The sequence below is a fragment of the Narcine bancroftii genome, chromosome 12 (genome assembly GCF_036971445.1).
Source record: "Narcine bancroftii isolate sNarBan1 chromosome 12, sNarBan1.hap1, whole genome shotgun sequence".
NCBI lineage: Eukaryota > Metazoa > Chordata > Chondrichthyes > Torpediniformes > Narcinidae > Narcine > Narcine bancroftii.
In genome coordinates, this window is record NC_091480.1 from 97,060,978 (window position 1) to 97,079,677 (window position 18,700).

The window sequence follows — 18,700 nt, forward strand, 5'->3', positions numbered from 1 at the left end:
ATGCAATGTTTAAGGATGAAATATTTTATGACATTGATATTATGGAAGGGAACTTATTGATTTGTTTTTTTTTACAGTGACAATAGTAATGACATGTTATAAGGAAAATCAGTAGAAAAAATGTTCAACGATCACCTTTTGTCTTGTGGTCTGTGCTCCTCCCCCTGCCCTTTCTTTCCTTCTCCCCAGCCATTTAACTCGAGCACCTGACTGCTCTTCATGCCTTGAAGGAGGACTCAGGGCTGAAAAGTCAGTTCGATAGCTTTACCTTCTATGGATGCAGCGAAATCTGTTTAGTTCCTCCAGTATTTGTGTTTTTACTACACTCACAACGTCTGCAGACTATCGTGTTTCACTACATTAAATTAAAAGGTTATATAAATACTGCTTATGTGAAAATGTACCTGATGTGCTCATATAATTCTATTTTATTTCTAAACAGGGCCACCAAACAGTGGTAAGACTGCTTTGGCTGCAAGGATTGCAGAGAAGTCTGGATTCCCATTCATTAAAATCTGTTCTCCTGACAAGATGATTGGATTCTCTGAGACAGCAAAATGCCAGGCCATAAAAAAGGTGATCTGTTAATCTGATTTTTTTTAAATAAAACCTTTCCTATGATACCTGTTCTCAGTTACAGCTTCACATCTGAATCTACATTGGTCATTTGCAAAAAAAGATTTTGTTTCTCTTTTCTGCTGACTAAATTGGAAGTTATGGTCTGTTCTATGGATTTTTAAAAAATGTCTATTTTATCTGAAGGGGAATGAGGTGAATCGCCACTGGTGTGACTGAGTTGTACCTTTCCTTTGGCCATGTCACTAGACTGGAATTCAGGGACTTGAGGAGAGTTTTCAGTGAGAATAAATCAGCTTTAAAATTGCACCCATTGTTTTTTTTTAAATTTTTTATTTTTCACACCATAAATCACCTTAGCCATGATATACACTTTTTCTTTTTCACACATATACAGTAAAATTGCACCCATTGTTGAAGTTTCATTTCATTATTCTTTCATTTCCAACCTCCCCTTCTCCTAGTTTTCAATTTGCCCGAAAGAGACCAGGTCCACTTTCTGACATAGAAGTTTTTCAGCCTTGTGATGGATGAATGAATAGAAGCCAACCTTGTTTGCAGCTAGTGGAAATGAATTGGACCATCATGGCTGTGGGGCACTGCCATCTGGTGGCTGTAAATGCCAAACAGCAAGAGACTCATTGCTGCCATAGACAACCTAATCCGGTCGACCTAATCCAATGAGCAATTTGTGACAGGAAGATTATCTTTCATTTATATGTAAAGCATCTTGAAGTACTTCATAGGAGCGTTATCCAGCATTATTTAGGTTACCCATATGAGATATCAAAATAAGTGACCCAAGGTTTAGCTGGCATGGTTAGCATAATGGTTAATACAACGCTGTTGCACCCCCAGCAGCCCATTACCTTGCCTTCACCAATGCTTTATCTGCAGATAGGTTAAGCACTTGAAAGATGGCAGAGAAATAATTGCAAGAATAAAAAACGTACCGTGGTACACCAGCACTGTATTTGCTTTCCACGGCAAAGGCGTTTTATAAATAATATGTGGGTTCTGCAAGATTTACAAATATACTCCACTTGGGTTATCAGTCAAGTTTTCAAATCTAAATTGATTACTACAGAAATATGAATGGATAAATCTGGTTTGGAAGTAACAATGGCCCCTCTGATGACCAAATGGACTCCATCAAAGATGGACAAGTTAAATGTGACGCCCAACCTCCATGCACATTTTCAACTCGAGGCATGATCAGATCTGGCAGTATTCATGAATGAAAGAATTTGAGCGTGCCAGACTGAACTGTGTTTTCCCTATTTTATCTCAAGTACCTTTTGTCTCTTAGTTTACCCTTGGGCTCTTTAAATTTTAGAGGCAAATGTGCAAAAACTCTTGAACTTCTACATGCCATTCCTATATATCCATGCAAGATATATGGTTGGTAGGGTTAACAATCAACAGTTTCCAAATGAAATTTGAACAAAATATTGTTCCTTCCACTCTGAGTTGAAGACGACAGTGAGGGTTTTATTTTGCCCCCCACCCCCCACTGCATTTCTATTTAAAGATTAACATAGTGGCTGTTAAATTTGATTTAATACTTTAGTGCCTTGAATGTACTGGCTGAAGGCAATCCTGTCCCGGTGGAACTATTTAGTTTAGTAATGACTATCTATCATGTTACACCATTGAATGTAAATCGGATGAAATTTATTAACACAGCAGCTGTATGAACTCCACATTTACTTGGCCACCCATTTCATAGGTTTCACTGATCAATTTTCTAAAGATTTGTATTATTACTGTGTTTCTAATTTAAACTTGCACCTTGCTAGCTCCACCATTCCAAGCCCACATAATATTTAATGCTGACCTTTTGTGCTCGTGTTCGCTGAATGATCTTGCAATGCCAATCGATAACACCCAGGCAGGTGTTATCTTGTAACTCTTGAACCAAAGGTCCACTGCTCCAAATGGCAGAGTATAAGGGGAAGTGCAATTTAAAAGAATATTCCCTATTCAACTTGTTTAAAGTCGGTTGGCATGGTTAGGTACTACAGTGCCAGTGACCTGATTTCAAATTCTGCTCTGTCTGTAAAGACTTTCTACATCCTCCTCATGACCTGAATGGGTTTTCTTCAGGTACTCTGGTTTTCTCCCACCCTTGAAAATCGTACAGGTTTTGGTAGGGTTATTGGGAAGCATGGACTTCAAGGGGCAAGGTAATGGTGATAGTACCTTGCTAAGTATAAATTGCGTGCAATGTTACCCACATTACAACTATTCAAAGGTACCACTTTGATTTTTGGATATTCTGAGAGGGGCCCTTGAAATTCTGGTCTTTAAAGGCTTTTTGTTTGCAGTGATTCTATAAAGTACAACCTGATTTGTCAATACTATTGCCTTAGAACATCCATTCATATACACTTTCTTGGAAAAAGAGAAATTAAAAAAAAAAAAAATAATGCCAAATTCAATGTTATTGTCACATAAACCAATAGTTTATTTACAAGCAGTCTAGCTGGACATCTTATACATAGCACAACAAGTATTTCACAGTGCAGAAGTGTAGTTACAGAGAGAGATTGGATACTCGAGGAAAGGCACCATAATTTTACAATTTTTGGGTTCATTTAGAAGTCTGATCACAGCAGGAATGAAACTGTCCCTGAATTTGAGGTACTTGATCTCATGGTAGTGAATAGTGTTCCTTTTGAGAGGAGGAGGGGTGAAGAGTGTGGCCAGAATGGGATGTGTCTTTCAACCTGCTACTTGCTTTGACAAGGCATCGGGATTATGGATGGATGGATGGAAGGGAGGGGGTGTGTGATGATCTGAGTTGTGATCACAGCCCTCTGCAGTTTCTTGCTGTCTTGGGTGGAGCAGTTCCGGTATCACATAGTGATGCACACTTGTCAGGATGTTTTCAATGGTGCACCTGCAGAAGCTAAGGAACGCTGGTGAAATACCAAGTTTCCTCAAGCTTCTGAGGAGGTAGAGGTGCCGGTACTATCCCTTCTCTCCTCTAATGTATGCACAATAAATAGCTGATGCTCAGGAATGGTGAGGCCGCCTGTGCGGGCTGGTGCTGAGCTGAATGAGTGGTGCACCATCTCATTGCCAAATCTCAGGGTTGCCCCATGGTCGCTTATGGAAACACACGTTCCATATCCCACCGTCACCTCTGGTTCTTTGCAATCTCCTCCTTTTCGTTAGCTGCGCTGTTTTCCCCACCTTGGCTGTTGAGCTTGTAACTATGAAAGGTAGGTAGGTTGGTGTTTCTGCCAGGTTCCTATCCAGCCAGTTCTTTCACTTCTGCACATCTCCACATGGAATGTTTCAATGACACGTGGTGCTATTCCATTAATGCTCTCGTTCCGAGGAATCTACCCCGAGTGATCTTTTGGGTCTTGGATTTTTTTATCTGGACTTCTGTGCAAGTTGGAGGCATTGTAGAAACTGTTCCCTTCACCTTGTTTTTGACTTTGGTCCAATGTCATTAAAATCTCCCCACGACATTGTCCTTGGACCTTTCCCACAGTTGTTTGCTAACTTTTCCCTTGCATTCTACTATTTGACAGCCTTGCAATGTGTCTAATTCTGTATTTTTTTAAACTGTGGATTCTGTCTATGTCATTGGTAATTCCAACTGGTTACAATACCTCAATCCCATCATCTCTGCCCTGCCCTCATGAGTAGGTGAGGTGAACGATGAACACATGTTGAAAGGTGTGCTGGGTAGCGACAGGAGAAAGCAATGAAAATGTTAATTGGGGGAGGTAGTTTGTGTAGGGCAGTGACCAAATAGCTTATTCTTCCGTGATGAACGGCATAAGGAGAAATATTGAAACACAGTTTCACTTGGATGTGGGATTATCAATAGGAAATACAGTTGGAAGCAGCATCTATTACATTTTCAAATTTGAAAAGTAATAATAATTTTGAATGAAGATTTTGGAAAGCTACGGGAGCTAAGCAGGTAGATCTGACACTCAGTATTAGGCTGAATGATCTCTCTGGGCTGTGATGCTGTTCATGCGTGTTGTAGTATGTGAATAATAGAAATAACTTTGGCAGAAAACTCTGACATCTGAACAAGATTTTTGGACTGGAGTAGAACCTGATGGTACAGTGAATTTGTGATGGGGGAAAATTGAAACTTTAGCACTCGATTTCAGGTGTTATTTAATGCAGCTCATTTGGCTGAATAGGTCTGTTCAACAAGAATTTGCTGAGGATTTTGAAACCTGAGACTTGGCCCACATTTGTGTGCAAGCTCTCCATTTACAAAAAGAGGCGTGCTCCTGCAAGCCTCCCCAGTGAGCTGATTAATAATCTATTAATTTCTGTTGACAGATTTTTGAGGATGCCTACAAGTCGCAACTGAGCTGTGTGGTGGTGGATGACATTGAGCGCCTGCTGGGTAAGTTGGAGAAGAACCCAGTCACTTGGCTGTTCTCCACACTGAATGCGGATCCTTCGTTGTGTTTAATATGAGGAAACAACTTGGTTGTCAGATTGACCTTTTTCCTGTTATCTTGGAAAACTTCAGTCCCATTTGTTTTCTATTCACACTTCAGATAGAAGCTTTTGATCGGAACTTTCAGAATGGAATTGAATAAACACATCATAGTTGAGGAGACATCAGGGAATAGGGCTGCTGGATTGCTCTATGGAGAGCTGACGCAAATTTGATAGATTCAATGGCCTCTCTGCTATAATGATTTTTATGAATTGAGGAACACTCTTTGATCATGTCAGTAAGGGTTAGGCATTCAGTTTGACTCAAGTTCCAACATATCAGTTCCAGATGGAGCACTTTGCAGAAGGGGGTCGTCAGACAGTGGTGGTGTCATTTTCTTTCTTCTACTTTTGCCTTGATAGATGCTACTTTTGCCCTGGCGCATCTGATGCTTTCCAATGGAGCTTGGTCACCCCTAGAATCAGATCTCTTGCGTATAAATTTTCCTTGTATTATGGATGCAATTAGGAGTTTATCTCTTTCCTAAGTGTTTTTAAGGAGACTTTCAGTTCTGTGAGAGATGAATCAGGAAGAGGAACCCTCATTAATTGTTATTTTTTCCTTGCCCTCTACCCAAAGGGGATCATCTGCATGCAATATCTTATTCCAGCACAGATCAGGGTTACAGCTGGGGTCATTGAGTAAAATTTGGTAGAGCTCGGTAGGATCATGAGATGAATGGCCTCTTATTTCCCTGAAGCTTTAGGGTGGGACTTGTCCAATTAATCCATAGCTAAACTTGGGTGAGTGAAGCAAGCCCCCTCCCACTGGTGAATCCATTGAAATCAGTGCAACCCCAAACCATGAGACAATTTTGAAAACTGTCACAGAACTAGTTGTTCAATAATTTTCCCGTGTAGCATCTGGGTTTCAGTACTTATCTGTAAACTGATCATATCACAAAATTCTAAAAGCTCTGAACTTACACCTTTGAACATTTTTATAAAATTACTCTTCTGGATTTTTGAATATTGAACACTTGAACAATTTTGATTTCATGCTCATCAACCGCTTTCATCCCACAATTGGTGGATGTGGTTTCTCTCCAGGTAATATGAGAAGGCTCTAGGTCGATCTGACTCATAACCATGTGAATTGTAATGTCATTGTTTTAATCCACGCTAAATCATGGCAGAGGAGTATGTGAATTATTTCTTCAAATTATCATCTGGAATAAATTGCCTCAAAGATTGTGGAAGCAAGAGGAGTCACGTGATGGAGTAGTGGCCGGACGGTGAACTCCAGCCCTCTCCAGAAAAGTCGGGAAAAACAAGAGAAAACACAAAGGCACAGAAATAAAAGTTACAGAAAAGTGAGTATAAAGGTGGAAAGAAGATGGCGACAAAAAAAGAAAAGTCGAAAGCAACGGTAAGAAGAGAGGAAGAGAAGACAAAGGAGGAAAAAGGTGAAGGCCTTACCTGTCCGAAGAGGCCCGCTGCGGAGAGAGAAACCCGCTCCCTCAGGTCGGTAAATAATGGACTACAAAAATGGCTCGCAGAGCCGAACAAAAGTGCGCAACCGCGCATGCGCGAAGTTTCGCGCATGCGCGATGCGAATGAAAAAAAACACACCGACGGGAGGGGGGACCAGCTGGGGAGTCGATCTCCACAGCCGGCAACGACAGCTGCAGAACACCTGCAGCAAGAAGAGACCACAGAAGACAATAGAAACAAGATAGAAGAGGAGGAAAGGGCAGCAAAGAAACAACAGATGGCCAACCCAGAGGAAGAAGAAGAGGAAGAGTATGGTGAAATAGAAGAAGAAAAGAGAGGCAAGGTAAAGGATATACTTGCTCTTATTAGAGGATACATGGAATCATTTAGAGAATGGCAAACACAGGAATTTAAGGATTTAAGAAAAAGAATAAACAACACAGAAGAGAAAATAAATAAAATGGAGATGACCTTAACAGAAATGGGAAAGAAAATGGACAAGATGGAAGAGCGGGCAGTAGCAGCAGAAATGGAGGTAGAAGACTTAAAAAAGAAATTGGAGGAATCTAATAAAAAAACTAAAGAGACACAAGAACTACTAGCTCAAAAAATAGATACAATGGAAAACCATAACAGAAGAAATAACATAAAGATAGTGGGCCTTAAGGAAGATGAAGAAGGCAAGAATATGAGGGAGTTTATAAAAGAGTGGATCCCTAAGACCCTAGGATGTCCAGAACTACAGCATGAAATGGAAATAGAAAGGGCACATAGAGTATTGGCCTCTAAACCACAACCACAACAAAAACCAAGATCTATTGTAGTAAAATTCCTAAGATATACTACAAGAGAAAAGGTACTGGAGAAGACAATGGAAAAAGTAAGAGAGGGCAACAAACCACTGGAGTATAAAGGACAAAAAATCTTCATTTATCCAGATATAAGTTTTGAACTCCTAAAGAAGAGAAAAGAGTTCAATACAGCAAAGGCGATTTTATGGAAGAAAGGGTATAAATTTATACTAAAGCATCCAGCGGTATTGAAAATATTTATTCCAGGACAACAAAACAGACTATTCGCGGATCCAGAAGAAGCACGAAAATTTGCAGAACAATTACAAAAATAGACTGAGGGAGGAAGACGGGTAATGAGAGTTAAAATGATCACGACTGATATGTATGTGGGTAAAGACAAAAATAGACTGAGGGATGAAGACGGGTAATGAGAGTAAAAATGATCACGATTGATATGTATGCAGGTAAAGAGGTATAAGAGTGAATAGAGACAATGAGCATACATGAATGTATCTGTACTTAGAGGAAAATATGGATAGTATAGACAAGAATTAATAAGGGAAGGTAATGGAATAGAGAGAATAAGGAGGGAATTAAAAGAGGGACCTTTGTGACATATGAAAAGTGAAATCTTTTCTGGGGGAGGCGGGGTGGGGGGAAATAGCGGTCACTGCAAAATCAGTTGACGCTTGCGAGTGGATTCGCAAATCCAAATGGAGAGGGGAGATGTGGTTGTCCGACAAGGGATAAAGGACAACTCAGGAGGTGAAGGGGAGATTGGGGATAAATAAGATAGAAATAGGAGAATAAGGAAAATGTTAGATGTTGTAGGAATGTTGTCTTATAAAGAGTTGAAAATAAGAAAACAGAAATGGAAAAGGAGGAAAGGTAATGATGGAAAAACGGAAAGAGAAGATAAACAAAATATAAAAGGGCTACGCTGAACTATATGTCTTTAAATATTAATGGAATACATAACCAAATTAAAAGGAAGAAACTACCAAATTTAAATGAATAAATGTATTCCATTAGAAAAAATAACATATTGGTTAAGAAATAACATTGAAATATTCGAACAAGTATAGGAGCCTTACATTAAATACAATAGCGAAAACCTACCGGGGACAAACATTACCTAAGTTGATGGAAGGAGAAGGAAAGAAAAGAATGGACTCAGTAGAATTTCTGGTGTAATTTGGTTGAATGACAACATTGTCTGACTGGCTTAATGCAACCTAGATTGTATACCTAAAATGGATGAGAGGGGGGGGTGGGGGGGTGGTTTGGGAGGAAAGGGGGGGGGGGGGAGAAAAAGTCACTGTATATGTGTGAAAAGAAATAGTGTATATCATGGCTAATGTGATTTATGGTGTGAAAAATAAAAAAAATTTAAAAAAAAAAAAAAAAAAAAAAAAAAAAAAAAAAAAGATTGTGGAAGCACATTCAGTTTATACTTGTAAAAGGGAATTAAATATACAGCTTGCAAATGTAAACCTTTTCAGTGGTACAGTTTTGGGACTAGCTTGATGGCTGTTTCAGGAGATGGCATGTGCAAAAGAAGCTGAAGGGTATTTCCTACTTTATCTATCAATCACAGTGAGGAAGTGTAATCACTCCATATCAATACATGTGCATTCCCTTCTGTCCCGTACTCCTGGTCAGATCATCTGTCAGCATTAGCCAGTATCCAAGTTCCCTGTTGAATTAATTCTAGGCTGCGTGACAACTTTCAGTGTCTGGGCAGGACAGAGATGGAGCACGAAACCAGTCTAGGTTCTGCTTGCAGCTTGCTAAACCTTGCTTTTAAATTAAGGAAGGACAGGATCTGCAGGGTTGAATAGATTTTAGCCAGTCATTGTTCCATTCCAAGTTGCTAGTTTTAATATGTGAGTAAACTGGAAAGTACTTTTCTCATTCAAGCCAATTTTGAAATCTGATCAGGTTATGATATTAGCTGTCTACTTTAAAGAATATTCTTCTCGGATAACAAATGCTATTTGGTATAAGTTCACTTGTACTTCTGAGGCAGCAGGTGTTAGCAGGAAATGAGAGCCAAGAGATAAGTGCTGTATTTATGAGACCTGTGCTGTTTGTGTCTGATTGCATGCAGGATCACAGAGCAGCACAGCATTGGATAAATACCAGTTTATTTTAAACCATCTGACCATTGAAGCTAATGATCACGGGCTCACTTGCCATCACAAACAGATGAAGGGTCTACTCTTGGATAAGAACTCTGTGTGCCTTAGAATGATGCAGCACAGGAGGAGACCATTTGATCTGTCATTATTGTGCCATCTTGCTTCGTCTCTGTGGCTCTAAATTTGCTTCCCTCACAATATTTATTCATTTCTTTTCTGCATATTACAATTAAATCTACTTCGAGCACCATTTCTCACAACTAGTGTGTTTTTATGTCCAGCTTCGACTGCTCGCAAAAAGAAAATATTGGTTTTAAAAACAGCCAATAAATTGTCCTTCAGCTTAAACCTCTGTTCTCTGGTAGCTGACACTCTGCAACTGGAAGCAAGTTATGGTTCATGATTTTAAACACTTTCCTCGTGTCTTCTTAACATTCTCCTCTCTTCAAATGAACAAGGTGCCATTCTGTGAAATCCGTCTCTTCGACTTTGACCCGCCTTTTAAAGTGTAGCACCCAAAAATGAACTACTCCAGTTGTTCTCTGAGGATAATCTGGTTTAGCTACACAATTGCCTTTTTAATCTTATTGTTCTTGAACATCCAGAAGTAGTAGTGAAGAATCAAAATGCATCAATGGGTTAAGGAATGACCACAATAATAAACAAGAAAAATTGTTGATTTTTGATTTCAGATTATGTCCCCATTGGCCCGCGCTTCTCAAACCTAGTACTTCAAGCACTGCTGGTCTTGCTAAAAAAGTCATCTCCTCATGTAAGTGAAAGCATTGCTTGAAATAACGATTGAGCCATTTTATAAATGCATAGTTTGGCTACTACAGCCAATTTGAGCTTTCCTGAATATTATGTATGTCACATTTGGAATTACATTCTTTGTTGGATATATGATTGTTATGCACCCTTGGGGAAAAAAAATGTATGTAACCTTGAACCAAGTTCTCTTGCAGAGAACCGTTTTAACCTACAGTGAATGTGCAGCATGGCTTTGCCTCAGATTGTCATTTCAAGGATCCCTCTAGTCCAAAAGGGTTACGGATTTCAATGTAAATCTATGTGAAATTCATATTAAATTCAAGATTGTTCTGCCCTCTCCTTGGACCCACTTCAGATTTAGATTTCAGATTTATTGTAAGAGAACATACATGACTTCACATACAACCCTGAGATTCCTTTTTCCTGCAGGCATGGCACAATTACAGAAGTATTGCAAAAAATAAACTGTTCACAGCTTTTGATGTGATTCCCTGTCTCAAATTTTCTACCTTCTTGAAGAAGAGCCACAACCAAATTGGGCATTCTTCATAATTAACCCATACAACTAGGGCTGGCCTATTAATCCAGTGTCCACATGCACTTCCAAAGCAAGGACTTGAGGTTATATAGTGCTGTTAATAACCTCCAGACATATCAAAATGCTTTACGCCAATGAAGTCCTTCTGAAGTATAATCTGCTATTTTTTCAGCTCCTGTAATTAATACAGCATTTTAGCTTGAATTCTGAAAGTAAAACACATGGATATCTTCTGTGTTTTTCAGTCAAAGAAACTCAGCTTCAGCACCTTCATCTCATGCAGATCTATTGCTTACTGAAGGAACTCTTGCTTTTAAAAGTTGAATCCTGCAAATTTAATCATTGCCATAATTCTGCCTTTATTTTTAAAGGAAATTGCTCGTACTCAGTTATTCTTCAAAATTTTAGCTGTTCAAAATTTGTCAAAAACAAAGATTAGATGATAGACAGGAAATTAGGCTATTGCCCATAATCTGAGGAGATGGTGTAGACTCTGGCATACCAGGTAGCAGAGAAAGGGAATGTTTTTTTTTAATTTTTATTTTTCTCTCTATGAACCATATTAACCAAAATACGCACAAACATTTCCCTCTTGAATATACACAGTGTCATTTTCTCCCCTTTTTCCCCCCCTCCTTTCCCTCCCCACCCCCCTCCCTACCCACTAAATGTTCAACATATACAATACAATAAACCCATTAAACAATGTCATCACACAATGAAAATAAACAAGAAAATTGTGTCATCTAGTTTTACCCACTGGGTCAGTTCATTTCGTCTTCTTCTCATTCTATCATTTTAGGGGGTGGAGGACCGCAGTAGGCCCTCTCCGTTGTGTTCCATGTAGGGTTCCCAAATTTGTTCAACTACTGTGACTTAATTTTTTTAATTATATGTTATTTTTTCCAATGGAATACATTTATTCATTTCTATGACCCATTGCTGTACTCTCAGGCTCTCTTCTGATTTCCAGGTTGACATTATACATTTTTTTTGCTACAGCTAAGGCTATCATAATAAATCTTTTTTGTGCTTCATCCAGTTTGAGGCCTAATTCTTTACTTCTTCTTACTTAGAAGAAAGATCTCTGGATTTTTTGGTATGTTGCTTTTTGTGATTTTAGAGAAAGGGAATGTTGGATGAATGGAGCCCCTTCTGTGTGTATTCTCAGGGCCAGGAAATTCTCATGAGGGCATCACTTTTGTGTCCTGCACTATGCCGTGAGGTGCAATACACAAGCGTGCTGGATAAGTTCAGCAAGTCACACAGCATGCATAGGAAGTAAAGGCTAATTAACGTTTCGGGCTGGTGAGTGAATTTTGAAAGAGAACAGATTTGGAATATGGAATATTTAATATTCTGCAAAAGAAGTGTCAAAATTCTGGTGTGGGTTTCAGCAAAAAGCAGCAGACAGAGGTGATGCTCGGCAACTGGAAGTAAATGCTCAGCTTTTTTTTTTTTTTTTTTAAATTTTTTATTTTAAGTAAATGCTCAGCTTGAAGTCAAATGGAAGTGTCATGTTTGTAGTCTATGCAAGACCCTGCACAGAAAAAGAGATTGAATTAAAGTGAGTTGACATTTGGGAATGCATCCACAGACACAGCACACTCATAAACAGTAAATTAATTACAACTACCAAGTATATCAAATGAGGCTGGTTTCCAGCATTGACCACAACTCAGGATCTGGGAGGGCCCATTGCAGTTGGCTGTCCGGTGTTCGCCTATGACCAGCAATCTGGACCTCAGTAATGGTCTAAAGGGAGCAGGCTCCATGTGTACTTTTCAAAGCAGGTCTCATTCATGTGAGCTGCTCTGACCAATCTGCCTCACCTGTGGGCAGATCTAACAATTGATTAACCCCCAGAGGACCAATCACAAGTCAGCTGCAAGGACCTATCATGCATCAGCCTCACAGGTGGGCAGATCTAACCCTCGATTGGCAGGTAACATCATCTCGGATCTCAAGCTCGCTGGAGAGGTCACATGACCCTCCACAATCCACACTACAGAGGCAATTCAATCATGTGGAAATGCAATTAGTGTTTCTAAACTTTAAATTAGTTTTAATTAGCAATACCTGATTTCATATTTTTAACTATTTTGCAATTTTTTTATTCAAATGGAGTTTGTTTATTTTCATACAATTGTAAAGTACAACTGGACGAAACAGCATTCTTCGGTCCTCAGTGTAAAAACATACAAACATTTAATATAGACGTAGCACACAATATTATTTTTATAAGTTTTTTATATGCAGAACATATATAAAAATTAAAAAACTGTTAAATAATAGGGATTGTATGATCAGTTCATTCAGCATCTTCACTGCCCATGGGAAGTAGCTGCTTCTCAGCCTGGTGGTTCTGGCTCTGATCCTCCTGGATCTCTTCCCCATCTGGAAGATGCTGCGTGTAGGGTGTTAGGGGTCCTCAACGATTTTGCAAGCCATCTTCAGACAACAGTGGAGGTAATAGAAGTCGATATTTCAATTGTATTTGGCAAGGAGTTTCAGAATGTTTCTTACCCTCTGTGACATTCTTTACACTGGAACTGTTAGATCTATTTGTATGTTTTAATAGGATTTTTCCTCTTCTATACTTTTGCCAGTATTTTAAGTGTTGAACATTAGAAATGTCGGCATTCATCTTTTGCCTTCATAGATACTGCTGGAGCTCCTCAGTCCTTACCCTACTCTGTTTTTATTCAAGATTCCAGCATCTGCAGGTTTTTGGGTTTTTTTTTGCCTTGTTTTAAATGCTATCGTGCAGGTATCAGTTGCCACCCAAATGGTTGTTCCACAGAGAGGTTGGTGAGGTCAGAAGTCCCTCTGATCTCCATTGGCATCTGCACAGGTGCATTGAAGAAGAGTGATTGAAAGTTCAGTGGGGTAATTTTGGAACCCTGAACTCCACCCAGAACAGCTGTGGACCCTGGGATATAGTATCCAACAAACAATTTACTAACATAATACAAAAGTGTTGCTGCTTTAGTTTGAAGGTCATTCCGCCCTTCTGTTGACCTCACTGTTAAGTAATTTCAGTCGACTTTGAACTTAAATCGGGTTTTCAGTCGTGTTTAAAATTATATTTCCAGCATCTTTTGCAGTATCTCTATCAAAACAAATTGTACAGTTCAGGTTGCTTTTTAAATAAATAAAAGGTTCACCTCCTGTGAAGTACTGAAACTTGAAAGTCTGTATTTTAGGATTTAATGAATGGTTTTATCGTACAAGTAAAATCAGGCGTCTGGCAAAGTGCAGTTAATTATAGGTCAGTGGATGGGATTATACACAGGTTTCTTCATTGCAAAACTAAATAAGAAGCAAGAGCAGGAAAAAAAAGGTACTGGATTCTTTAAAGAGCGTTATTAAAGCCAAAAATCCTTTTGCTGGGTAACTGAGCTATTGAAATTGAATTGAAGCCAATAATTGCTTTTTTTTTGTTTGTTTACTGCTAATTTATGCTATTGAGGTCTCATTTAATTTTTCTTTACTCAAAAGCAGACAAGAGGCATCCATAGTCCATGCTTTAATTTCATCTCTAAGGGATAAGGTCTTTTTTACGCAAGGTTGCTTTGTAAATACAAGTGGCAAGTGTGTCAGGCACGGGCAAGTTTAAAGAGGTTTGTTGATTTAGAAACGGCAGTTGGTTATGAACAAGTTTGTTCCTTATTCCAAAATCAGGTTTGAGGCCGGAGAACAAGCTAGAATAGATGGGGTGTAGTGTTGCACAAGTTCCATTCTTTGGATGAGATGTCAAGCAATGTGTCAAAAGGCAGAACTGTTTTCTGCTTGCTGTGGTCAGTATTTACTCTATTACAGCGTCAGCGACCTGGGTTCGAATTGGCGCTGTCTTTAAGGAGTTTGTATGTTCTCCCCATGTCTACGTGGGTTTCCTCCGGGTGCTCTGGTTTCCTCCCATCTTTCAAAATGCACAGGGATTGTCAGTCAATTGGGTGCAATTAGGGCAGCACGGACTCCTGGGCCGGAAAGGCCTGTTACCATTGCTGTATGTCTACATTTTTTTAAAAAATACCTTGTGGACAGGCTCAGGAAAAAAAAATCAGTCATATATCTTTGCCTCCTATGGACGCTGCAAGACCACCTGAGTTTCTCCAGCATCCTGTTTTGACTCTCAAATGACACCCAAGTGTGGGTTTAAACAAGCAAATCTGTAGACGCTGTGATTATAGTTCAGTGCGCAAAGGTTCTGGAGAACCTTAGCATGTCACCCAGCATTCTTTTTGTCACAAAGCTATGTGACCAACTCCTTGGGCCTGAGCCCATTGTCAAGGTGTGAGCAAGAAGCAGGCAGGTACCTGAATAAAACAGTGGTGGGAAGAGCACCGGCCCACAGGTAAGAGGTCACGGGTGTCTTCTCATTGAGTGGGCCCCTTCTCTTTGCTGGTTATTGGACCTTGTTTTGTGCAAATTAACCTCTTTGTTTGTTGAATGATAAAGTAACCAAACTTCATAATGTTCTTATTGGCTGGGAAGAGCTCTTGACTATACTGAGAGCTTGAAAGGCATAATGTAAAGGGCTGTCTTTCTTTCTGTGTTTGTTTGGGCTTTCTGGTTTTCAAGGATTTACCAAAGCTTAAACTAGAGCATCAGATAAGTGTGATGGTTTCATTTAAATACTGGGGATTTGAGGGGGTGATTCTGTGACATTCTGTTTATGAATATAACAAAATAATTGAGACTTTATTTTTTGAAACTAGTCATTTTCTACTGGGTTTGTAAACTTAAATTTAAAGAATTAGTTTTGCCAGTACTAAACAAGGTGGAAAAGATCCTTTACCTCATTTTTAAGTCAAAATTGGAAGTTCAGATGTCGTATCCAATGATTAACACAACTAGACATCATTATTGGTACTCTGGTTAGACCACACTCTGAGAAACTTTATACAGACTTGATATCGGAAGTGCAAAAATTGTATAGAGCGCCTAGAGAAAGTGCAGAAGAGGTGACCTAACTAGGACTGACATAAGAGGCCTTTTAAAATGAAGGCCTTTTTAAAAAAAAAAGTTGAAGTGAAAGAAATGTAGGGGAAACCATAAACCGGTGATGGTGTTATCATGGCTGTTCTGCAGAATTCAGTTGCTTTTATATGTTTTAAAAGTTTGCAACTGAGTGTTTCTCTGCTCATTTGTGAAATAAGCACTCAGAAACCAAGCCCTAATTGAGTCCAAGTGTAATCAGGATTTTGGTTAAATGCTTTACCAAGTTTTGCGAGCAGATACTTGAAACTCGAACCCTATTTCTGAAACAATTTAATATTCCAGATGAAATACTGTTTTTTTAAAAATAAGTGTTAATGCCCTGAGAGGACAAGAAAAGGAAACTCATTGATGCAAAGCCTTTCATAACCGTAGGGATCTCCTAAAGTACTTAAGTTATTTTGCCACAATACTGTGGTCCTATTGACCTGCTGGCTCACAGATCCAAAATCCTGTCCATGCAGAGTTTCCATGTTTTCCCTGCAATTGTATGGGTTTCCTCCAGGTGTTCTGCTTTCCTTTCATGTTCTAAAGATGTGAATGTTTGTAGGTTATTTATAGGCCACTGTTAAGTTATGGCTAGTGTGGTGGCAAGTAGTAGAATATAGGGGTAGTAGAACGTGAGGAGAATAAGCAAGTGGTTGATGATCAGCGAGGATTCTCAGCTGTAACTTTTGAAGTCCAGTCACCTTTACAACAAAGATAAATTTATAAGTATTGGGCACTTTATTTATAAAGATAGAAGCAAAATATAATCGATAAAAATTTAATAGCAATATTTCCACTTCTGGATTTTTGGACACTTGTTGCAGGTAAGGCAGTGAGTCAGAAATTCTGTGCTTCTTATGTATTCCTGGGCCTTGGTAATTTGAGATCTGTATATACGTCCCATACTAACCTGACTAACTGCAAAAGGATTATTAACATGTCATCATGGTTCTGGATGTGAAAAAACAGAGGTTTAGAAATTATGTTGACATTTATCACTTTTAAAAAGAACAAGCAAAACTTTGTTCCTGCTTAGACTTGGATTGGGCTTTAACCATGACGATATTTTCAACTTTGGTCCCCTTGCGTAGTGGATGATCTAAAGGGTTTGGAAGAGTTGGTTGTTCAGTGATTGCAATTAAATGTTGCAGTTACCATTATAAATCATTGATATTTGATTATAAAACAAGAAGAATTTGAATATTAGATAGACGCAGAAGGCCCTGTAACTGTTTTTGTTTAAATTTAGACATACAGCACTGTATCAGGCCAATTCGGCCCTACGAGTCCATGCCACCCAATTTACACCCCATTAACCTACACTCCAGTATGATTTTGAAGGGTGGGAGGAAACTGGAGCCCCAGAGAAAACCCACAAAGACACGGAGAATATCTCAACAAAGGCTCAAACACCTTACAGACAGGATGGGATTCGAACCCGATCGCTGGCACTGTAAAGGCTTCTTGCCAACTGCTATGCCAACCATGTCACCCTATCAGATTACTAACTCTATTACAAACCATATCAGCGCAGTTAATTCCTTGCATGTTTCTTGCACTAGGATAAATATGAATATTTATTATCTATCTTTATTTTGTATTATCCTTCTAGAATCTATATATTGTAGCTTTTTTTACCTGTGCATGATGATGTTAAACTCATTATCATGTTTTTGATAAGATTTTGTTTTCTCGGATTTAAAGTTAATATTTTTAACCGGCAGTTGATGACTGCAAAGAAGTTGTGCCTTTCTTCCCCCTTTTATATGTAGAAATACTTCACTCCTGGAAGGCCCAGTTATTTTAGACTACACTCCCAAACAAATGCAATCAAATCAAACCTGACCTATTTTGGTAGAAGGCAGATGATTTGATGTTTGCTAACATTGAAACCTGCCTGCCACATTTTTTCCCAATCCTTAACGACCCAGGTTCTTGTTTCTTCAGCTACTCCATTTTAAGGCAAATCCTGACGGGCCTGTGAACAGCTCTCTTACCTCACAGAAAACCAAGCAAAGTTGTGATCTCTCCTGAGAACACAGAAGTCAAAAATTGCATCCCATTTGGTTTTTCTCTTGTTTTCATCTTTTCAAATAACTGTGCCAATACTGCTTCAGGACCCTCCTAAATCCCTCTACCCTCTCGCAACCTTTTCTGATAGAGATGAAGAATTGATGGAGGAACTCAGCAGGTCAGACAGTACCCACGGATAGAAATGTTCAGTCAATGTTTCAGGTCTGGACCCTTTAACAAGCCGAGTGCCAAGGGGTGTAAAGGAGGAAAGAAGCTGGGTAAGTGGGACAGTAGGTCCGAGAGATGGAGAGACCGTTGGGGGGGGGGGGGGGGGATGGCTGGAAGTGAGAGAGAAATGGAGGAATCAGGTGGGGATATAGGTTACCTAAAATGGGAAAATTGGCTGTGTATGTGATTAAGGCTGTCCAGGTGGTGTTCCTGACATTTTTAACCAAGGATGCTGTCTGACCTGCTGAGTTTCTCCAGCAATTCTTTATCCGCTCCAGATCTCAGCATCTGCAGCTTTTGTGATAGTTAATGAAAACTATCCAACTTATCCACTGCAATCTGAGTGCCAAATAGGCCTTTCTTTAAAATATAATAATGAGGCAAATAGGCGTGAGGGAAGAAAGTACAATAAACTGATAAAAGACATCGAGAAGGGACAGAATAAGCTTTTGAGACGGAAAGTCAGCTGAAAGGGAGCAATTCCTCATTCTGTGAACTGGATAAACTGAGTCCCCACAATTACACTGAGTAATAAGACCCTAATACAGTGTGATTAATTTGCATAAAAGATTAACTAGTTTTACTTGTTCTGTTTTGCCAACTACGTAACCTATTTATTTGCTTTATGATCTCTTTTCAAATTTGATTTTAAATTAGCGAGCAAGCTGTTTTGCTAAAATTAAGAGAGGCGGTAAAAGTTGTGTAAAAATGATTAATTATGATCTTTATTG

General features: G+C 39.1%; 1 protein-coding gene across 1 annotated transcript in view; it reads left to right on the top strand.

The window, feature by feature from the left end:
* LOC138746717 (vesicle-fusing ATPase-like) overlaps nt 1–18,700 on the top strand; it is a 119,897-nt gene that overhangs the window by 47,309 nt on the left and 53,888 nt on the right. Inside the window, exons 12-14 of the mRNA XM_069905043.1 lie at nt 443–576; nt 4,897–4,963; nt 10,123–10,202. Of these exons, the coding sequence (XP_069761144.1) occupies nt 443–576; nt 4,897–4,963; nt 10,123–10,202 (281 nt within the window). The remainder of the gene's footprint in view (nt 1–442; nt 577–4,896; nt 4,964–10,122; nt 10,203–18,700) is intronic.